This window comes from Theropithecus gelada, chromosome 14 (assembly GCF_003255815.1).
Source record: "Theropithecus gelada isolate Dixy chromosome 14, Tgel_1.0, whole genome shotgun sequence".
Lineage (NCBI taxonomy): Eukaryota > Metazoa > Chordata > Mammalia > Primates > Cercopithecidae > Theropithecus > Theropithecus gelada.
Genome location: NC_037682.1, coordinates 48,611,930 through 48,635,930, shown reverse-complemented (window position 1 = coordinate 48,635,930; position 24,001 = coordinate 48,611,930). Strand labels below are relative to the sequence as shown.

The 24,001-nt window shown below is 44.8% G+C and overlaps 1 protein-coding gene across 2 annotated transcripts in view; it reads right to left on the bottom strand.

Annotated features, from left to right (window-relative positions):
- The window catches only part of PLEKHA7 (pleckstrin homology domain containing A7), a 233,189-nt gene that overhangs the window by 46,404 nt on the left and 162,784 nt on the right, over positions 1-24,001 (bottom strand). For both annotated transcript variants that reach the window (XM_025356218.1, XM_025356219.1), the window contains exons 9-10: positions 18,270-18,445; positions 138-608 (exon numbers count right to left, since the gene is read on the bottom strand). In XM_025356218.1, coding sequence (XP_025212003.1) covers positions 138-608; positions 18,270-18,445 — 647 coding nt within the window. The remainder of the gene's footprint in view (positions 1-137; positions 609-18,269; positions 18,446-24,001) is intronic.

Genomic DNA, 24,001 nt, shown 5'->3' with positions numbered 1-24,001 from the left:
TGTTACCGGGATTTATGTAGGTAATGGCGGTAAAGAGTTTAAGGCCGCCCTTACACAGCAAGTGCTCGCTAAATGACAGCTATTGCCACTACATTATTGCACTCATTATAAGCAGTGATCCTGAGTCTATTACTCACCTCCTGCTGTCCCCCTTCTGGGCCCTTGCCCAGTGCTCCACTTGGGCCAGATTGCTCTTCCTTTGGCTGTGTTTTTCAGGGTTGGTCCTGGGAGGAAAGGCCCGCTGGTACCCGCCAGTCCCATTCTGTTCTCCTGGGCCATATGAGGCAGGCAACATTCCATTCTTCTCTGCCCGTTGGGGCTGTGCCTGCTGGCCTCTTGGGCCACTGGGTAAATCCATAAACAAGGCATCCTCCTCGGCCGGCGAGTATGGAGACCTGGCCTTGCTCCGGTCCCGCTTGCCCTCCAGCGGGTCCCTCTGGGAACGGTACTGCTCTCCCTCCTGCTCCTGCCTCTCGAAGTTGACAGTGTCATCATGGCCACGATGAGAACAATCTCTCGTATGTCCGGGTCCCACCCGGCCACATTCGTGACAGGACTCTGTGTGGTTGGCCTGGGGGACAGCCTGCCGTTCCACCTTCTCCATGTCCCTGCAATGACAGCAGCACATTCAGTTTGCTCCACAGCCAAGACTCCACGATGAAATGCACTGTACACTCAATCACCTGCAGGCCTTTGCACAGGTTATTCCCTCTGCCCAGAACACCTTTCATGCTCATGTCCTCACTCTGCCTAACTTCTGCTCCTTTGGGGATCTGGCTTAAACAACACCTCCTCCAGGAAGCCGCCCTGACATAAACTTCCAATTTAGAATAGGATCTTATGCTGATCCCACTGTCACACTAATCGCACTGGACCATAACTGTGTTTATTCATCTAGCTCCCAAATAAACCATGAGTTCTTTTTGGCCAGAGGCCCATCTGGCTGATCATCATATGCGCAGAACTTCTACACAATGACTGGTATAAAATAGGCACTCCGTAACAACTACTGCAAGAGAGAATGAATAAATTATACATGTGACATTCACATGAAGACCACTCCTGTGCTCCCATTCTACTCTGTGCTACTGATCTTGCCTTTTCCTTTTGCGATTTATCCGTTTGTCTGTCTGGGGCTTAAATGGAAAGCTCCTGAGCTCAGGATCCCTTCCACTGGTCTCTAGCACAGCCCAAAGTACAAATGATAGCATAATTAACACTCTTCAAAGATGGTGAATAGAGAATGGGCACAGCAACCTCTTTATGTGAACAGCAACCTGTTTCTATCTTATCAGGGAACAGTTCAAACAGAAACAACTCTCATGTCTATCTACAACAATTCTGTGAAGTATTATTAGTCAGATTTTAACAATAAGGAAACTGAGGCACAGAAGATCAATTGTTTGCCCAAGATCAAACAGCTGGAACAGAGTGGAGCCTGGGCTTAAACCCAGGTAGACTCCAGAGCCCATGTGTGGTAGGCTTTGCTCTACTGCCTCTCCACATGTGTCCGTGCAAACCTGGAAGCTATAAAAGAGAATGGGGTGGGGTGATAGGTCAGGGTGTGAACTGAAGCTACAGGAGGAGCTTTGGGACATGGTGGAGGGCTCCTCTTTCATGGTCCATCTCCCCCGGTAAGCTGCTCTTCTCTCTGCCTCCTTGGGGCAGGGTCCTAGTTGTCTGCATCCTGATCACCTGGCACCAGGGATACAATAGTGGCTCCACAAGCTTCGCAGAATTTAGATTAGGGAGGCAAGAGAACTTGTTCCAGCTCAGCTCAGATGGACTAGAAAAATTACCAAAGACCTTTACTTAGATGGGGCAGCTGGTTTAGCTATACTCCTTGGTTTAAAAAAAAAAAAAAAAGGTCCTGGCCTTAAGATCCACCACTCAAAATGGGGCCAAGCCAGAGGCATTTTCTTCTCCACATGAGAGTACATAATAGAAATGCTACTGCATTTACATCTCGGTGGCCACACCCCAGGTGGTCTTTGCAACAACTTCAGAACCTCAGCTACCAATAATCAACACAGATTCAGGGCAGAATCAACTCACCCTGAGAGCCAGAGCTAGTTAGAATGTCAATATAATGTGAAAATACAATCCTCCACATGGGGTCTGCTTTTCACTGTGTGTGGGTCTGTTGCCTTTAACTTAGGCAGGGTGATATGGTTTGGCTATGTCCTCACCCAAATCTCATCTTGAACTGTAGTTCCCATAATCCCCATGTGTCGTGGGAAGGATCTGGTGGTAGGAAATTGAATCATGAGGGAGGTTACCCTCATGCTGTTTTCCTGAAAGTGAGCACGTTCTCATGAGATCTGATGGTTTTAGAAGCAGCTTTTCTCTTTTTGCTTGGCACTTCTTCCTGCCATCATGCAAAGAAGGACATGTTTGCTTTCCCTTCCACCATGATTGTAAGTTTCTTGAGGCCTCCACAGCCACGTGGAACTGTGAGTCAATAAACCTCTTTCCTTTATAAATTATCCATTCTTGGGCAGTTCTTCATAGCAGTGTGAGAATGGACTAATATACAGGGAGAACTGAGAAAAGCAATCACTCTTCTCGCTGTTCATGTACCAATGTCTTTTCCATGGAAACCCCAAGCTTTGTGGAAAAAAATAATGCATCTTTGAAACTCCTTTTATCCAACAGAGGACTTCTTTCCTCTCCAACCTCCACACTGTATCCACTGCCCTTCTGATAACAGCATTTCAATTTTCATTTGGGGATCACTTTCTCCTACCCTCAGTCCGGGTGGTTCAGGTGCTGCTGACTCCCTGTCCAGCTGAGGGTCCACAGTCTCAGTGATTGGTTCAGGAGTTGACTACTCCAGGCCAATCAGAGTCAGCCCTGGGACTTGGGTTGGAGCTGCTGCAATTGTGTGGGAAGGCACCGCTTAAGAATGAAGTTAACACAAAGGAAAGCAGGTGGAGAAACATAGAATCCTAAAAACTTGGCTTAAGCTCCTACATCTAACCATATGTAAACCAGATATCTCTTTGGATTTTTTAGCTGTTAATAAATAAATTCCTTCTTCTTCTTTTTTTTTTTTAACAGCATCTTGCTCTCTCACCCAGGCTGCAGTGCAGTGGCATGATCATGGCTCACTGTAGCCTTGATCTGCTGGGCTCAAGTGATCCTCCCACCTCAGCCTCCTGAGTAGCTGGGACTACAGGTGCATGCCACCATGCTCTGCTAATTAAAAAAAAAAAAAAAAAAAATTTGTAGAGACTGGGTCTCGCTATGTTGCCCAGGCTGGTCTCAAACTCCTGGGTTCAAGTGATCCACCTGCCTCAGCCTCCCAAAGTTTTAAGATTACAAGCATGAGCCACCCTGTCGGGCCTAAATTCCCTTTTTCAGTTGTTAGTTTGAGTTTGGTTTCTGCTACTTATACTGGAAGGGGTCCTGCCTATTAAATCATTTTACAATGACATATTGAGATACTGATGAGTGAGGGCCCATCCATTGTTAACATTCAGTGGCTCTATAAATTCCAGTAGGAGGAAAATATGGGAAATATTCAGGAGCCCATACTTAAAGAAAAAGTAATTCAGCTGGGTGTGGTGGCATGCCAAGGAAGGTGAATCACCTGAGGTCAGGGGTTTGAGACCAGCCTGACCAACATGGTGAAACCCCGACTCTACCAAAAATACAAAAATTAGCTGGGCATGGTGGTGTGTACCTGTAGTCTCAGCTACTCAGGAGGTTGAGGCAGGAGAATTGCTTGAACCTGGGAGGCAGAGGTTGCCGTGAGCTGAGATTACACCACTGCACTCCAGCCTGGGTGAGAGAGCAAGACTCCACCTCAAAAAAGAAAAAGTAATTCTTACTGTAAGCTTATAAAGGGACAACTCTGTTCCACAATGTACATAGGACAGTTTTTTTCTCTTTTTTCTTTTTTTCACACGATGGGTTTTAGCTTTGTCTTTCCTTTCTCCCTTTAATCCTCCATAACTAGATTAGTGTAACCTGAACCAACAGTCCTCGAGTTGCCTAAGTTGGCCATTATCTTCTTTTTCTTTTTTTGATACAGGGTCTCACTATGTCACCAAGGCTGGAATGCACTAGCGTGAACAGAGCTCACCACAGCCTCAACCTCCGAGGATCAAGTGATCCTTCCACCTCTGACTCCTGCGTAACTGGTACCACGGGCTCCTGCCACCACGTCTGGCTAATTTTTAGTTTTTTTTTTTTCTTTTGTAGAGACAAGGCCTTTCTTGTTGCCCGGGCTGGTCTCGAAATCCTGAGCTCAAGCAATCCTCCCAACTCAGCCTCCAGAAGTGCTGGGATTACAGGCATGAACCACTGTGCCAGGCCTATCTTCTTTATTATTTCTTACATCCAGGAAACCACCCACAGAGGATGTGCTGAGGCTACTTCAGAGATGATGAAGGCTCTGGCTGCCCTCTGGATCACACTCTGGCCAAGTTGCTGAAGCTTTAGAATCTGGCATGCTGCTTTGGTTACACTTGCTCTGATATTTCTAAGTGGTTATTCCAATTGTGATACCCAGGTAATTGTATCTCCTTGTTATTCACACCCCAAAGATAAAGAGCACCTTGTCATAAGAGCCAGATAGTGAAACAAATATGCCACCTATGGGTATGATATTAGAATTGAGAGGAAATGAAGGATTCTTCAACTCTGGAACCCAAAGATTGTGGGCACAATGTCTCAGCCCAACCAATTGTAACATGGATTTTTCTTCCTTCCCTAACCAATCACCATGTATTTACCGAGCACCTATACAGACCCCATTGGGACAGGCACCTGGGAGTATAAGAAAGTAGTACAGAAAATAGCCTTTGCCTTCAAAGCCAGACAACCCTGAAGCCCAATTTAATTATGGTAACCACATTGAATACTGTTCCCATAAACACCTGACCCTCAAATCATGGAGTCTGTTAGTCTTCTTTAACCTTGGAGCTAATTTAACCATAAGTCTTAGTCCTTACTATGACCGTACATGAGTATATACACTCCCATATATGCCAGTGCTTCCTGGAAATAAATTTGACAGAGGATGATAAATCATTTTCTTCAGATTAATACCAGCATTTATTGCAAAACAAAGCTTTAGAGGGCGGCTAAGCGAATGGTAGTCAGTTTGCCACTGGGCAGTTTTCTAGCCCTGAAGACTTTGGGGTTATGAACAGTTCCTTATTCCCACAGCTCCCGGGACTTACATAAGATGCGCCTTTGTGCACAAAATATTCATGCTCTGGATGCAGGTAAGAAAGGTGAAAGTAATATTCCCTACTCCCCCATCTTACTGGACCTAAACATTTAACTTACTAAGTTATGGAATTTAAGGTCAAAAAAGTTTTTTTGTATTCTCCCTGTCTCTTTGCATTCCCCACAATTTAACACATGACTTCTCAAGTCAGGACACTTGTCACAAAACAGATCTGCAATGCTCGATTTAGCACAATGATGGGAAAGAATGAAGCACCCCTCGGCTGTCAATGACTGTATTACTCAGGCAGCTTGGCCATGCAGAGCATAGATGTTTAGCTAAGACAACACAAGCCTTTCCAGATGGGCTGCTGTTCCCGTGCAGGTCATGCTATGATCATGAACATCTGAAACCAGTCACTGTTCAAGAACACAGGAAATTCCTGACACTCAGTGACCATTTTGGCCATATGTGTCACTTTTTGAAAATAACAGCGGGCACAGATTTTAGAACCAGTTGGACCTAGATTCAAGAACTGGTTCCACCACACATAAACTGTGTGACCTTGGGCAAGTGACATCTCTAGTCTCAAGTTCCCCATCTGTAAAATGGGATAACAGTGTCTCCTTGGGCTGTTGTGAGGATTAATGGAGACAATGCAGAGAAACAGCATAGCACAGTGTCTGGCACACAGTATGCCCTCAAATACAAATGTCTTTACTACCCAACAGGTATTCCCTCCTCCTCTGCCCCAATTTTTTCAAAGTGGCAATGTACACTGCAAAACACTTACATTTCCCAACCTCCCTTGTAGCTGAGGATGATCATATAACATAGCTTTGGCCAATAAGATATAAGCATAAATTGCTAGGTGGGGTCCTCCAGGAAAGTCTTTATAAGAAGGCAAGCTTAGCTAACCCCTCTCTTCTTCCTGCCTGGGATTTAGACTTTGCTGAACTGCAACATGATAAAAATAAGGATGCCAGTCATATGCTAAAAGCTGAGTAGAAGGAGATAAAGAGCCCATGTCCCTGATTGCATGACAGTGCCACTGTACCAATCTACTGACTACCCCTGGATTCCTGCTATGGGAGAAAACTAAAACCCAATTTGATTATGCCACCCTAAATTGGGTTGTTCTATTTCTAGCAACCAGACATGACCCCTAACTGTTACAAGGGGCTACTCTTACCATTGACTGGGGTTGGGCCCCAGCATTTCTAGCATATCACAGAATACTATTTGTCTGTTTAGAGCAAATTCTTATTTTCCCTTCCAAGTGGGAAGAGCACATACCTCAGACTGGTGATACTTCTCTCTTATTTCTTTTCTTCACAAGAACTTGAATGTTAACAGATCTTACCAAGCAACTGTGCACTGAGTATTTTATTCTGCCTCCAAATCATTTATCTCATCAGGCAATGAGGAATAATATTTCCCTCTATCTTAATGCTAAATGCGCACACACCCCACACACATTCAATCTCATTCAAATACTGAGATGGGAAGAGGAATGACAGCTTGTAGGGGCTTGATAGAACCTTAGTCTTGATGACCGACATAGCCTTTCTGTTGTAATCCCACTCAAAGGATCCCTCCCAATTCACCTCACCTAAATGACCAAACTAGGAGCCCAAGAACAAGAACCCAGGCCACTGAGTGTCTTGGAGAGTTGGATCTGAGCCAGGCCAGATGATGAAGTCCTGCCATGGGAAAGCAGCTCAGCCTGTGTTAACAGATCCTGAGTCCTGAGCACTGATCTGCAGTCTCAGGAATAGGGTGGGCTCAAAAGCCAGAACCCACTCTGGGCATAATCAATAGACTTGTACATAAGACTGAAGAGAAAGGAGCCCAAAGTATGCAGAGCACCCTAAGGCAGGCTCGCGCTTTTGAATGAGTTCCTAGCATTTGAGAAATGGAGAAGGGAGTTAGTTTCTTCTTTTCCCCAGAGTTAAATAGGGCAGCCCCCTTGGGATGGAGGGAGAATAGCCTGCTACTTTTCATGCTGTGCTCTGCCTAAATTAACAAGAGGGCTTGACAGCTTTGATGACACCCTCCACAATCCTTCAGGCCTCCCTCCCACAGAGAAGAGCAAGGCTGCAGAATAAATGAAACAACCAGAATGCTAGGCTGAGGTTGCCTCCTGCCTCAGTAGAGCAGCTATTGGCAAAGTCCCTTTTAAAGCTGTAGGGATTGACAAACCAGATTAAGAAAAGGAAAAAGCTACTCCAGGCCTGCCAGCCCTCCTCACTTTGTTCATTCCTGCCTGGAGAATCCTTCTCTGTTTCTTCTGCCTGGGTAAGCCATGCCACCAGTCACAGCTCAACCTGAGCCACCCTGAAGCTCTAGCACACACCATGCTCACTCACTTTCCATCTCCCCAGGGAAACCAGCAGTCACGGTCTGGGAGATACACTTTTTTAATGGCCAGGGCTTGGTTCTTGCTACCATATGCTAGGTCCTACTGTGTGCTAGGAATCTGTTACGGACAACCTGTAATCCCTGTAACAATTCTGCAAGGTCGGGACTGAGCCCAGAGAGGCTGAGGGCACACACAACTACTGGATTACCTATAATAAATGGACTCTAATAAAGGACAGGAATCTGGCAGCGGCAGCCATCACTGACTGAGCACTTACTGAATGCAAAACTCTGAGCTAAGCACTTTACTACCTCTTCTTATCATCACACAAACCCACAGTGCTACAGACATTTTTCTTTCATGAAAGGTAATAAAAGTGGCCAGGCATGGTGACTCACATCTGTAATCCCACTACTTTCGGAGGTCAAGGTAGGTGGATCACCTGAGCTCAGGAGTTCAAGACCAGCCTGGCCAACATGGCGAAACCCCATTTCTATTAAAAATACAAAAAATATTAGCCAGGCGTGGTGGCAGGCGTCTGTAGTCCCAGCCACTCAGGAAACTGAGGCAGGAGAATTGTTTGAATCTGGGAGGTGGAGGTTGCAGTGAGCTGAGATCGTGCCATTGCACTCCAGTCTGCGTGACAAAGCCAAACTCCCTCTCATTAAAAAAAAAAAAAAAGCGGGGGGGAATGAAAGTGATGCTCAGAGAGATTAGCCAACTTGTCTTGGATCATGCAACTAGTGACATAAGCAGGACTCAAACCTCATCTGATACGACTCCAAAGCCCTGTGCAAGGCTGAAAACATGTCTATAAATTACTTCTGGTGAGGATCCAAGAGGCTAGTCCAGTCTCCGGGGCTGTCCAGCTACACTTTGCCAATGGTGATTAGAGTTTGGAAGGCCAAAGACTTAGCTCTCAAAGATAGTGCAAATAACCCAAAATGTGTGGGCCACTTCTGAGCAGGCCGATCCCCCATGCACGAGTCCCAGGACAATGTTCCGATCACTCCCAGCCATCCCAAATCCTCACTGGAACATCTTACAGGTAGAGGTTTCTCAACTGTTTTGTTCATCTGTTCATCCATTCATCTGCCTACCCACCTGGCCAGCCAAACATCTATGTACCTGTTGCAGATCATAATCTCGAAAGATACAATCCTGAACACCATAATCCCGAAAGGTCAAAATCCCTAAAGTCGAAAATCACAATCCCAAAAGATTAAAATGCAGAATGTTGAAATCTTAAAAGCCAGATGTGGTAATGGAGAAGCCAAATATCATTCCTTCTTCCTGTATTCCCGCACAATGAAAGAGATCAGTAAAACTGTTCCCTCGCAAAATGATGAAAATCCAGAATGCTGAAATCCTGAAGGCCAGATGTAGTAATGGAAAAGCCAAGTATTCCTTCGTCCTGTATTCCTTACAGAACAATGGAAGAGATCAGTAAAACTGTTCCCTTGCAAAATAGCTATGGTAAGTGTACAGGGCTACTTAATGGTAAAAGACAAAAGTTTAAAAGCTAATTATCACTGGTGCTGCAAAAGGGGAAGAGCGCTTAATTGCAACAGCTGAGCAAGAACCAGAGTTTCAAATGGACAGCAAATACTACACTTCTATACTACAACCATTCTCTAAATGCAAGTACAGCAAGTATTTTGAAAAACATAGAAGTGAAAATGCAAGCAAAAAATACCAGAAATCTCCCCTACCAAATTATTCAACCATGTATAACGTCTGTCCCTTCACACATAGGGCCAATTCGCTACGTTATGTGTTTCACCTTCACATTGTTCCCAATACTGGAGGTACAAATTGTATAAAGACTTTTAGAGCGCTCTAATTTGTTTTACACATCTTTTGCAAATTTGACTCCTTGAAAGTGCATTATCACAAGGTTGACTTTGTGTGCAAGCATTGTATGTTTGTAAAACTGCTGAAACTTCCTCAAAAAATGAAGAAGTGTTCCTTTTTTATACCTCCATTTGTGAAAGATAAAACTTCTTGAGATTTCAGCTCTTTGGATAACTGCACATGAAAATTTGTAGCCCAAACCCCCATGTATCTATGCATTAACTGAACACATTATATGCCAGGCACTGACAGGTGAGACCTATGCAGTTCTCATTTTCAAGGAGCTTTAAGTCTGGTAAGGGTGACAATGAGAAAGTAGGTCAGCATAACTTTAGCATGAAAGACATATGAATAAGGAATGACAGTGTACCACAAACAGGGACATCTGACACGCTGAATAGTCAGGAAAGGAGGAAATATCATTCATCTAGGCTAACCTGAGGATATGCTGGGGTTGCCCTGGTGCAGGTGAGAGGGCTGGTAAAGTGGGTGAGCAAAGCCCAGAGGGATCCTGGTTGCCTCATGAGAAGGACCTCTATCCTCCCACACCTCATCAGTCTATTCTCCCCTTGCTCACTTTGGTTCAGCCATGCTCTACGCTCATTTGTACGTGCCATCACCTCTGCCCAGAACACTCTTCCTCAAAGTTTTGTGTATCTGACATTCTTGTATCAATCAGGCCCCATCTAGAATCCTTTCCTGACCACCCAAATAAAAGTGGCTACTCCCTTGCCCTAGTCCTACCCTAATTCATCACTCGGTCTTACTGCCTTCATGCATAGATCTTGATACAAATTGTCTTAATGATTTCTTGTTTTCCTGTTTATGGTTTCTCTTCCTGCCCCACCCCTCCAGAATATAAGCAGCATGGCATCTTGCCTCTCTCTCTTTGAACACTACTGTATTCTTAGCATCTTTAACAGTGTTTGACCCACAGTATGCCGGATATATATATATATATATCCCAGCACTTTGGGAGGCCAAAGTGGGTGGATCATCTGAGCTCAGGAGATATATATATATATATATAAAAACTTTGTTTTTTTTTTTTTTTTTCAGATGGAGTCTTGCTGTATCACCCAGGCTGGAGTGCAGTGGTGTGGTTTCAGCTCACTATAACCTCCTCCTCCCGGATTCAAGTGATTCTCCTGCCTCAGCCTCCTGAGTAGGTGGGATTACAGGCATGTGCCACCAAGCTAATTTTTGTATTTTTAGTAGAGACAGAGTTTTGCCATGTTGGCCAGGCTGGTCTCAAACCCCTGACTTCAGGTGATCCGCCTGCCTAGGCCTCCCAAAGTGCTGGGATTACAGGCATGAGATACCACACCTGGCCACCCTTAATAAATATTTATAGAATAAAAGACTAAATGGATAAATGCATGAACAAATGCACCAATTCAAGTTGCTGAAAGAAGTTCAGCATGCCACAGAGAATGGGAAATGGCAGGAGATGAACCAAAGGTCTCTGTAGGGACCAGGTCCATGCAGAGTTTCCAAAGACTAAGGAAATTGGACTTTATTCTAAAGGTGACTCTACTGTAAGTTTCTTTAGTCCCAAGACAGGACTGCAGCTACTCCAGAGAACACAGAGGTTAGGAAATTGAGAAAAAAGATGAGTTCTGTTTCTGATATGCCCTCCTGCCTGGGTGGGTCACTTGTCAGTTTTGTGAGCTGCAAATAACCTCCTTACTTAGTGCTTTAGCTTATTAGAGAGGAAAAAACATCCTTAGACAAGATAGAAAAGGAAGTATTATGGGGGAAGTTGGTAAGACAGATTTCAAAAAGGTTGTAGAGAATCAAAAACCAGAGTCCACAGCATGGCCAGTGGAAGAATATGGACGTGGGGCAGAAGATGACTGGCAGGGGTAGAGAGTAGGCCCTGCCAGTAGTGCAGGGTGTCCCTCACAGCACGTGGTGTGGGATCTCAAAAATACTGGAATTCATGTCTATCATGGAGTTCTGAAGCCTGTGTAACAAACAAGAGAACAAAAAGTCAGAGGTGCAGGCTAGGTGCGGTGGCTTACTCCTGTAATCCTAACACTTTGGGAGGCTGAGGTAGGTAGAGCACTTGAGCCCAGGAGTTCCAGGCCAGCCTGGGCATCATGGTGAAACCCCATCTCTACAAAAAATACAAAAAATGAGCCAGGCACAGTGGCACATGCCTGTAGTCCTAGCTATTTGGGAGGCTGAGGTGGGAGGTTCACTTGAGCCTGGGAGGCAGAGGTTGCAGTGAGTCAAGATCATGCCACTGCACTCCAGCCTGGTGACAGAGTGAGACTTTGTCTCAAATAAAAAAGTCAGAGTTGCAGTGAGGGCTTTTAGCTCTGCTCCTGGGCCAGAAGAATAGGAAGAGGCTGGGGGAAGTGGGAGCTGAAGACAGATAGGACTTAGGGATGGGGCTGTAGGGACCCTGAACTGTTGAACAACTCACACTGCTAGGAGATGAGCACATCCTGGCAGGGGAGAGAGTGCAGTTTGTTCATAGGAGACTCATCATTGAGATCTAGGAATTAATGATGAAACTGGAAGGGGGTAAAGAGAAAATGGCTGAAAATACTGTCAAAGCAAATCCTATGGAAGTTAATATAGCTGATAGGGAGCACCTACTATGTCTCAGGCACTGGATTAAGCAAGCACTTGATACATTTAATTTAATCCTTGTAGCAAGCCTATGAATTAAGAAAAATCAAGGTTTCAAAAGCATGCATAATTTGCACAAGATGACACTGCCAGAAAGTAGTAGAGCAGGGATCTGAACCTAGGTCTATCCGATTTCAGAGACTAAGCACTGGGAAGAGATTCTTAAGACAAAAGAAATAGGTATAGTAGGAAGTGAGGGATAAATCAGCCAGCCTGGACATTGATTATTGATGCCCTCTTTACCATGTCCCAGTAAGCCATTTCTGCCCATGGTTCTCTGCCCATGGAGTCCTAACACTTCCTTGGGAACCCACACCACCTCGCTCTTAGTCCTCACGGCCTGGATACGGTTCCACCCCTGGTTCTCAGAAGTGAAGCATGTGTTTCAGGCCTCCGCTATCAGTATGATGTTGTCCCTGGCCACGGGAGATGGTTGGGGACATAAATGCAAACTAAACCTGTCTAATCAGTATGAATCTCAGAGCTTCTGGACCAGACTCTGGCTCCTTCCTACTGGATTTTAACTTTGACGACATGAGTTTGGGACCACTGCAGCTATCTTGCCACCAGGCCCTAGATGTGCCAGGGACCTCCTCATGGAGCTCAAGACTGAATTCAACACACAGGCGGGAAGAGCCCAGACTCTGAGAATATGACTTCTAGTGATGTTGTCTGAGCCTTGAACCCCATTGTTTCTAAAGCCACATCTATCTTGAGCTTTTCAGTGACATGAACCAATAAATTCCCTCCTTTTAAAGGTAAATTTCTCTGTATTTTCTGTCATCTGCAATCAACAGTCCTAATACATACCACCACTAATAAAGGAAGCATCTGCCTGTATGAATAAAGAGAGAAGCCTCTGGGTGAGAATCACAGAGGGAGCAAATGAAATGCTACTGTTGGGGCCACCCACTTACAGAGATGGAGCTTTTCCAAGGCCAAACACCAAACTGGAAGACAGGCAAGATTTAGTCTGCCTGATGAATAATTTTAACCAACCAAATGTCTGAATATCTTATTCTGGAAAAATAGAACATTCAGTAAGTCTGTATTTGCTTGGCTGACAATTTCAGCTCTCAGAAATTTATGGAGAAATGCTATTATGTCTTTACTGGAAAAACTTGTGTTTTTTATTTTGTTTTAGTTTCTTGGGCTTGTTTTTGTTTTTGTTTTTTCTGTTTTTCGTTTTGTTTTGTTTGAGACAAAGTCTCACTCTGTTGCCCAGGCTGGAATGCAATGGCATGATCTCGGCTCACTGAAACCTCTGCCTCCTGAGTTCAAGCGATTCTCCTGCCTCAGCCTCCTGAGTAGCTGGATTACAGGAACCTGCCACCATGCCCAGCTAATTTTTGTATTTTTAGTAGAGACGGAGTTTCACCATGTTGGCCAGGCTGGTCTTGAACTCCTGACCTCAAGTGGTCTGCCTGCCTTGGCCTCCAAAAGTGCTAGGATTACAGGCATGAGCCACTGTACTGGCCTGTGTGGGTTTTTTTGTTTGTTTTGTTTTGTTTTGTTTTTCTGAGACAGAGTCTCGCTGTGTCACCCAGGCTGGAGTGCAGTGGCTCCATCTCAGCTCACTGCAAGCTCTGCCTCCCGGGTTCACGCCATTCTCCTGCCTCAGCCTCCTGAGTAGCTGGGACTACAGGTGCCCGCTACCATGCCCGGCTAATTTTTTGTATTTTTAGTAGAGACAGGGTTTCACTGAGGTAGCCAGGATGGTCTTGATCACCTGACCTCGTGATCTGCCTGCCTCGGCCTCCCAAAGTGCTGGGATTATAGGCGTGAGCCACCACACCCGGCCTTGTGTTTTTTATTTTTAAAGGGACAAAACCTTGGGCAAACATGATCATGAAGTTTTAAGAGTTTATTAAGAGCATAATAAGAATACATCTCAAAGTCAGAGAAAAATTAGGGATGATACAATTGCCTGAGACTAGGGAAAGGGGAGGAGCCCTTCCAACACCAAAACCTGATGCTAAAAAATACCCAAATCTCAGCTATCTAGATTAATCCTCAAGGGTTCTAGCCAGACGTCATTTATCAATCACGTACTTTTTTCCTATAAAGTTCAATCTCATTCTCAAATTCTCTCCTACCTAGCATCCTAGTCAGCCACAATGAATTGAGCAAAGTTGGGACACAAGAAGAAACCCATTTTGCCATCTTTAGTGTAATAACACAGGGAACTCTTGGAGCTCAAATTATAAAAGGACACGTACAATAAATGGAAAGTGGGGCACAAATCCATAGTGGAATGGGTCCACATGAACAATGGCAGAAAAAGCAAAGTCTAGAAGGAGTTGTTTGTTTATTTAAAGTAAAACAAAACAGAAACAAAATTTCTATTTATTAAAATAAAGGAGGGTTTTAAAAAAACAGATGTAGGTGTCTCTGCTTAGGGAAGAAGACCCAGCATAAACAGAGAAGGCAGAATTCTCCAGCTTCTGGGTTTAATTCCACATCTTCATTAAGAAGAATGATCTTCACCAGGAAAAAGAGAACAAACCTGGTTAAGACAGCCTGAAAGTCCATGATGGGGAGGAAGAACAGGAAGCCCTACTCTCCTGTAGTTGAGCTCCAGGCCCAGCTATCGGTGGTGCCCCAGTGACATAAGGGAATTTGGGCTTGAGAAACCTATTGGGTGATCTCTAAGGAATCAAAGGGAAGGGGGAAAAGGCCAGAATATTAGAAATTGGCACACAACATTCTGATTTTGAAAGAAGAGGAAAAACAAATTCCATAGCCTATCATCAACCTCTGCAAGAGGCTAAGCAGCACTGCTAACCTTGGCAGATTTCAGAGCACACAGGAAAGGAGGCAGCAAGAAAAGGCAAACAACTGAGTAGAAAAATGGGCAGAGGATAGGTACAGGAATTGCACTTAATAGGAAATACACGTGGCCATTGAGCTGGGCATGGTGGCTGGTGACTGTCATCTCAGCTACTCAGGAGGCTGAGCTAGGAGGATTGCTTGAGGCAAGGAATTCAAGACCAGACAGGGCAACATAGTAAGCCTGTCTCTAAAAAATCTTTTAAAATTAGCCAGGCATGATGTGGTGGCCCACAGCTGAGGTCCCAGCTACTAGGGAGGCTGACGTGAGAGGATTGCTTGAGCCCAGGAGTTCAAGGCTGCAGTGAGCTATGATCATACCACTGCACTCGAGCAGTGAGTGATAGAGTGAGACTCCGTGTCTTTAAAAAAAAAAAAAAAGTGGAAATATAAAAGATCTTCACCATCATGGAAATATACATTAAATTAAGATAATCAGATACTATTTATGTAACAGGCCAGTAAAATTAAAAGACATAATATCAACTATTGGCAAAGATATGGGGAAATGACACACTCACTAGTGGAATACACAGCCTTTTTTTTTTTTTTTTTTTGAGACAGAGTGTTGCTCTGTCGCCCAGGCTGGAGTGCGGTGGCCCGCAATCTCTGCTTACTGCAAGCTCCGCCTCCCGGGTTCATGCCATTCTCCTGCCTCAGCCTCTGAGTAGCTGGGACTATAGGTGCCCACTACCACACTCTGCTAATTTTTGGTATTTTCAGTACAGACGAGGTTTCAGTGTGTTAGCCAGGATGGTCTCGATCTCCCGACCTCGTGATCCGTCCACCTCGGCCTCCCAAAATGCTGGGATTACAGGCGTGAGCCGCCGTGCCCGGCCACACATTTTTCTTTAAAGGGCAATTTAGTGGTATTGGTTAAAATTAAAAACGTGTTATACTTTTACCCAGCAATCTGAAAGACTCACACATGCAGAGGCTTGTAGAAGGTTAATACAGAAATTTTAAATACAGGTTTTAAAACTACACTACAGTACATCTACACTGAAATACCATATGAGTAAAAATTAAAGGTGATTCATATATACTGATATTTAGTGATCTTTAAGACATCATTATTCATGCTTTCAGAAAGCACAAGAGAAACTTACATATAAGTGCATATACATATATATAAATGCATAGAAAATAGTTTAAAAGTCAATTAACCTGATTATAGAGATTACCTTCGGAAGGTGATTTGGGATATCTTTGTCTTTAGTTTTTGCATTTTTATACTGAGAATGTTTTCACTCATTATATAGTTAAATATACAATTAATATACATTTAAAAATTTGTATGTACTTAACTATATGTATACATATATATATACACACACGCACATATATATATACACACATAGTCGGCCTTCTGTATCCAGGGTTTCATATCCATGGATTCAACCAACCACAAATTAAAAATATTTAGAGGGGAAAAAAAGGATGGTTGTGTCTGTAGTGAATACATGCAGACTTATTTTCTTGTCATTATTTCCTAAACAATACAGCATAACAACTATTTACATAGCATTTACATTGTATTAGGTATTATATGTAATCTTGCAATGTAGAAATGATTTAAAGCATGTGCAGAGGTTATATGCAAATACACTATTTTATATAAGGGACTCTGAGTATTCTGGTATCTGTGGGGTTTCCTGGCACCAGTCCTCCATGGATACCAAGGAATGACTATACACATATACTGTAAACATATATGTATATTAAAAGAATGAAGAATAAAGATCAGGAAACAGTGACTGTTGGGGACTAGCTTGTGCACTAGGAGTAAGATGTGTCAGATCTAGCCAGTTTCCTTCTCCTTCGGTGAGAAGGGAGATGCCAACCACACTGTGAGCTGAGCCCCGCAGGCTCAGGCAGAGCCTTTCAGATCATTATTATAGAAACAACAGAAAAATGCAGGCTGGATGACAATGCTAGAAAGTAGAGCCAAAATTGACTGTTACTGATTCAGGGCCCATGTGGAAGCTCCTAGGGCAGTCTTTGGTCCCGTCCTGTTCAATATCTTCATTCATTCATTCGTCTAATCTCTCACTCGCTCACTCACTCAAAGACATTTGAGAGCTTACTATGTGTCAGATGTTGTGCATTGAGATATAAAGACAGGCCGGGCATGGTGACTCATGTCTGTAATCTGAGCACTTTGGAAGACCGAGGTGGGTGGATCACTTGAGGTCAGGAGTTCAAGACCAGCCTGGCCAACATGGTGAAACCCCGTCTCTACTAAATACAAAAAATTGGCTGGGCATGGTGGCGGGCACTTGTAATCCCAGCTACTCAGGAGGCTAAGGCAGGAGAATCGCTTTAACCCAGGAGGCAGAGGTTGCAGTGAGCCAAGATCGTGCCATTGCGCTCCAGCTTGGGCGACAAAAGCGAGACTCCGTCTCAAAACAAAACAAAACAAAACAAAACAAAACAAAACAAAACCAAGATATAAAGATGATCTCTGCTTTAAGCCTAGGATACTGAAAATTAGAAGGGGGAAACAAAAACAGTGTGAAAAATGCTCAGACTGAAGTGCTATGTGAGCTTCAGAGGGAAGAGCCTGACCATACCCTGGCCTCTTGATGGAGGTCACTATTTATACCTCTATTTATATTTCATGAGGTCTGTATGCTGCATGAAAGAGATCATAAAGCTAGGAAGTACCACGAATTCCAAAAACCACATATATGTGAGGTGGAAAGATTCACAAGCTAAACATACCAGTGCAATCCATTTTCAGTCACTAAAAAGTTCCACCCTTAGGTTGCAAGAGAATACGCTTCAGTTCTGAGGCCTCACTGAAAGAACATTGTCAAAGAGCAAAGTGTCAGGATAGGAAGGAATGGGCCCAATGTGAGATGAAGGCCAGATAAAGGTATACGCAGACTTTTTCAGGGCCACTCTGATCTCTCTCTCTCTGAGCCCTTGATTTCACTCATATTCCTCTTGTTTTCTCTCAGGGAATCACCTACAGCCAATAGACTCAGGAATTTCAAGATCTCTGATTATATGCTTGGTTGAACTATTTCAGAGAGAGAGCAACTGGAAGATCACTCCCAGGTCAGGTCCCAGCAACATGGCAGTTAGTCTGTAGCAGATTTTCAGTTTGCAAGACCTTTCTTGATTGTCCTCTCCCCACCTGGTGCCCCAAGGTTGTCCCTTCATACATAAGAGAAGAAAAACCGAGAAGCACACACATGCCAGTTTCCATGGCTGTAGATCCCAGGCAGTCATTTCACCCTTCCAGGCCTTAGTGTTTTTGTTTAATGAAGAAAGTTTATAAAGAGAGGGTAATGCTTAATACAAGTGAGCAAATAGAATCTCAGGCACCCAAGAGGACCTATCTGGGTCCCAATCCTAGTGTAGGAGGTGCTGTGGCAGGGACTCTCCATCAGGACTAACCTCTTCAGTGATGATCGAGACAGCACCTGTGCAGCCTGGTTCATGGCCCTGACCCAAGCGTTCATGTCCTCCTGGGTGTCGGCACTGAAGTAGTAGGTCCTCATGCCCGACTGCTCGGCCTGAGAGCCCGCCGTGGAGCTGTTATAGATGAGCGCTCGCATCCCTGTGTGCACAGCCTGTAGCATGAAGACAGAAATGCAGGTCAGAGGGAGGTTATCACACATTTCCTTTATAGGAGCAGAAGCAAGGAGGCACTATGGCCCTTCCAGACTAAAAGTCCAAGCACCACCCAACTTGTTTCCACTCCTAGAAAACGTCATAGGCTAGATTTCTCTTTCTTAGTGCAGCCAGGCCGTGACAGCTGTCTGCTCCCCACAGTAAAAGCCCTGTAGCTGTAACTGTTTCCTACTTATCTTACTCCTGCTTTGGGGGTTGGGAGTGTGCACAAAGTCAAGGCTTATGTGAGAAACAGGCTTTTCAGAAAACCCTCATTTCATAGAGGCAGACTCTTGGGAATCCCTGTTTTGTTTTTGCTGAAGCCTGCGATTCTTGCTTTGGCTATAATCAGACAAAAATTGACTCAAAACTGGCTGCAACAGCAGGTGGCTTGATGTGGATGTTCACTGTGCTTCACTGCTTAGGCATCAAGTGTGATGTGTGCTCCTGAAAGAAGCTGCTGTTCTGTCTCTCGAAAAGAGGCACTACAGGATGTGAGGGCAATCTGGCTGTGACATCTGTCACCCCATTGATCACCAGGATTGATTTGGCTAATCCAGCTGGCTAAGCGGGTATCCCCTTCCTCCCTCACTGCTCCATATGCGTCCCTCCTGAAGCTGCACACTCAGTTGAAGAGGAAGACCATCCACGATAGAGGAGGACTGGTCTTCGGTCAAGGGTATACAAGTAGCTGCAGTCCCCTGCTAGAACCTCCAAACAAGCTCTCAAAAGAGAGGCATTACAGAGGTGGGCAGAGATGACCAACAGTTAACTAAATATTCTTGCAAACCTACTCTGTCCTTCTGCCTCAAGGTGCTTTCACATGTATCCTTGCAAAAAAAAATCTTGAAAATAGGTACTCAGAATGACCACTGAAAAATGACTGGGAAGATTTGCAAATCAGAGACAATACCAGTTTTTCCCCTTGTGCTCTGATAAACCAGAGAGCCATCTTTTAAGTTTGCAAGGAACAATCTCACCAAATCTACATAAGAAGATGATGTGAAAAGAGGAAGATTTCCTGAGTACCTACTGTGTGTGTCCTAGGTACTTCCACAATTTAATATCATTGTAACTCTTAACAGCCTTGAGAGGTGGAGACAGAATCTCTGTTTTACAGATGTAGCAAATGAACCTCTGAGATGTTAAGTAACTTTCCCAGATTTCCACACCTGGTAACAGATTCTTCACAGCACTTACCATTACCTGATGCTATTTATTTTACACACTTATTACCTGCTTATCATCTGTCTCCTTCCTCTATAAATATAAGCTACATGAGAGTAGAAACTTTGCTATTTTGTTCACTACTATATCCCCTGGAACAGTGCCTGACACATAGTAGATGCTCAATAAACATTTGTTGAAAGAACGAAGCGTTAGAACCCAGGTCTGACTCCAAGTTCAGGCTTCTCTGTATATTGCTCCCAGGTACTATCCAGAAGTGAGGGTGATTACACAGATAACTGGTTCGATACTCTGAATCCAGCATGAAAGGCAGACCCCACGCAAGGACCGGGCAGAGAAAACAACATGAGAACAGATGAAAAACTGGACAATGACATGCTTCTGGAATCACTAATGGTCATAGATGAAAACCTCTCAAATGAACCTTCAGCATTTACTTCTCCTCCCTGCCCTCTTAAAATCCAGATCTAAAATGCATAGTAAATATGGGCCTGCTTCTGACATTTACATATCTGAGTCCATCCAGCTCAGTGCCAAGGGAGTCTAGGCAAACTTGGCCTGCAGCCAAGGATCCCTATAGTGGCTGAAGCAAACCTGATATCCTTCCTTTGCATGTATAAGGTATTCACTATCACAGGAAGGATTCCTTCTATTTTAAGCAAGGTGGAAATATGCCAGTAAGAACAGAATAAGGCAGGGCGCAGTGGCTCACACCTGTAATCCCAGCACTTTGGGAAGCCAAGGCAGGTAGATTACCTGAAGTCAGGAGTTCAAGACCAGCCTGGGCAACATGTTGAAACCTCGTCTCTATTAAAAATGAAAAAAAAATTCCTGGGCATGGTGGCGCATGCCTGTAATCTCACCTACTCGGGAGGCTGAGGCATGAAAATTGCTTGGACCCAGGAGGTGGAGGTTGCAGTGAGTTGAGATTGAGCCATTGCACTCCAGCCTGGGTGACAGAGTGAGACTCTGTCTCAAAGGAAAAAAAAAAAAAAAGAACAGAATAAGAAGGAACCTGTGCATGTCTTACTGAAAATCAGCAAAAATCCTTGGAAAATATCCCTTGGATAATGATCCCACAAGATCTCTGACACACTCTCCCAGCCTTTTGTGCCCAGCTATAGAGGATTCTGGGACAGGTGCCTATCCCAATACACACAAGCATGGGGAGCCCTCTAAGGTACAATAAAGACAGTAGATCCCTGCTGTACAAAAATTCACAGAGCCAGCCTTGTCCAGGAAATCAACATGGGACATGCCTCAAACATGCAGACATGGGTTTGCATGTCTATTTGCAAATGAGCCTTGAGAGTTACATCCACCATTATGAAGGAGTTACACATGATTGCAAATATAACCCTGGTCACTAATAAATGAGCAGGTGCTGTGCCCAGCTGCTGTTGACTCTGAAGAGCAGATTCCAACTGCATTCTGCCTGTGTGAGGGCATATACGATGGATTAACTGTGAAGGCAAGAAGTACAGAGAGTTTCCTTTTAATCTGGCCAAGTGACCCCAGTCCAAAATGTCCTGAGCCTAGGACCCAGATGATGTGAATCGTCTCACTCCTGCCCTAGTGTCAACTCAGAGATGGTACAGTTTTCTCTGCTCCTTGCTTTCCAGTTAACATAATCCTATGAAGCAACTTTGCATAACTGAATAGAAAACAAGCTATGCCTAAAGGAAATCAGGATGTGAGTGAAGAATTTACTTCAAAGACATGACACCCATAGGATATGGTTGCTCTCCTGGCTCTTGGACCTCAGTTCTAGACACAGCACTGGTGAAGGAGCCAGAATCCTCATGGTTCAAGCCTCCAACATCAGCCTTTAGAATAGAGAAACCTCAGTGGAAAATACAGGAGCACCCAGGGCCCATCAACTGGCTGGTTCATTCTGGAACTTGTTCAACAATAATGAATCATTTATTGAGTATTTACTATGTGAAAGGCACCCTACCAAAGTTGGAGGGACAGCATTAAACAAGGTCATGATAGTTTATAGCCATATAGAAGAGAAATACTATGGACAAGTAACTACAGCTGTAGTTAAGTGTCATCAAGGTCAGGATGCTGTGAGGAAGATAACAGGGGAGCCCAGCTTGATCCCTGAGGAACTGACATTGCAGCTGCCTTCTACATAGCAGGTAGCCATTTAAGTAATAGCAGGGAGGAGCTAGGTAGCACCCCATGAAGGACACGTGTGCACAGTGTGTTCATCTTTAACGATGAGGCCAGCATGACTGGCGCAGAGGAATGGAGGGAAAAACCGCATAAAGGGATGCTGCCGAAGTTGGCAGGGCCAGACCACCAGGGCCTTGCAGATCATGTAGGGTTTTGTCTTCATGAAAGAGCAATGAGAAACTATTAAAGGGTGTTTTGTCTTGTTTTGCTTTGTTTTGAGACAAGGTCTTGCTCTGTTGTCCAGGCTGGAGTGCAGTGGCACTATCTTGGCTCACTGCAACCTTCTCCTCCCTGGTTCAAGCAATCCTCCCACCCCAGGCTCCTGAGTATCCTGGACTACAGGAGCACACCACCATGCCCGACTAATTTTTGTATTTTATGTAGAGATGGGGTTTTGCCATGTTGCCCTGGCTGGTCTCAAACTCCTGGGCTCAAGTGATCCACCCACCTTGACTTCCCAAAGTGCTGAGCCACTGGACCCAGCCTTATTAAAGGGCTTAAACCGGGGAATGATGTGATCAGATTTTGTTTGGAAAGACCACTCTGGCTGCAGTATAGGGAAGAGGTGCGAATCAGCAGAAACAGGTGAGGGGGGATGGGTCAGGAGGCTACTACAGGAGCACAGGTGAGAGATGGTGGTGGACGCAGAAAAGGGGAGGAGCAGACAGGGTCTGGAGAGAACTTGCAGGTAATATCTACAGGCCTTGGTAATGGACTGGATATGGGAGGAGAGGGAACACCAGGTATAAAAGATAAGAGTCTCGAGTTTACAACTTGCAGAGGCAGTGGTGACCATTTATTGAGATTAAGAAAAGGGGCCGGGTGCAGTGGCTCATGCCTGTAATCCTAGCACTTTTGGAGGCTGAGGCAGGTGGATCACCTGAGCTCAGGACCAGCCTGGCCAATATGGTAAAACCCAGTCTCTACCAAAAATACAAAAATTAGCCTGGCGTGGTAGTGGGCACCTGTAGCCCCAGCTACTCAAGAGGCTGAGGCAGGAGAATCTCTTGAACCTGGGAGGCAGAGGTTGCAGTGAGTGGAGATCACGCTACTACACTCCAGCCTGGGTGACTGAGCGAGACTCCGTCGAGGGGAGGGGAGGGGAGGGGAGGGGATGGGAGGGGAGAGGAGGGGAGAAGAGAAAACGAGATTCTCATGTCCAACCTTTAGGCTGACTACAAGCAGTACAGTGAACAGGGTAAGAACTTGGGCTCTTGGAATCAGCCTGAGGTCCAAGGTGGACTCTGCCTCTTGCCCACTGGGTAACCCTGGGTAAATTATTCAACTTCCTCATGCTTTTGTTTCCTCATACTTAAAATGGGACTATGGGTAAAAGTAGCATTTACCTTACAAGGCCACGTGAAGATGAAATGAGACATACACTGCTTAGAGCAGCCTGGCATTTGTAAGGCTCAAAAGATGTCAGCTGATGTTACTGAAGGAGCAGTCACTTGAGCAACCTAGGGAGGTTGGCTGAAACAGCATTCTGGAAACTTTAAGACTCTTCTTCCTCCCTCCCCATCACAAATTTATAGGGAACTAAATACAAAACACAAGTAAGCCTGAACCCACCATATCTTGGGAAGTACAAGCACTGTCATTGGCCACAATTCCAATTACACATGAACACTCCCTGTGGTCTCTGTCTACAGAATGGGACTAGCAGAACTAGCTGATGAACCAGTTTTCCCGGTGAAAGGTCTGGGTGGGTGAGTTAACCATTTACAGTGCAGTGAGACAAAGCTGTGGAAGTAGAGAAGAAGGATATTTAACCTGTCCAGAGGGCTCAGAGAAGGCTTCCCAGACAAAGTGACCTTGAGCAGAGAACTGAAGGACAAGTAAGAGGTGGGAAAGGGCATTCCAGGCTGTGGCTGAAGTTTAAGTAAAGGCCTATAGGCAAGAAAGGTCCTGGGCCTTAGGCAATTGTATATGGCTAGAGGAAAGACATAAGGTAGGAGTGCCTAAAAATGTGGCTGGAGATATAAGCTGGGGCCTCATGAATCACAATTGGCTTAATCAGCTGGGCACAGTGGCTCACGCTTGTAATCTCAGCACTTTGGGAGGCCAAGGCCAGTGGATCACCTGAGGTCAGGAGTTTGAGACCAGTCTGGCCAACATGGTGAAACCCCATCTCTACTAAAAATACA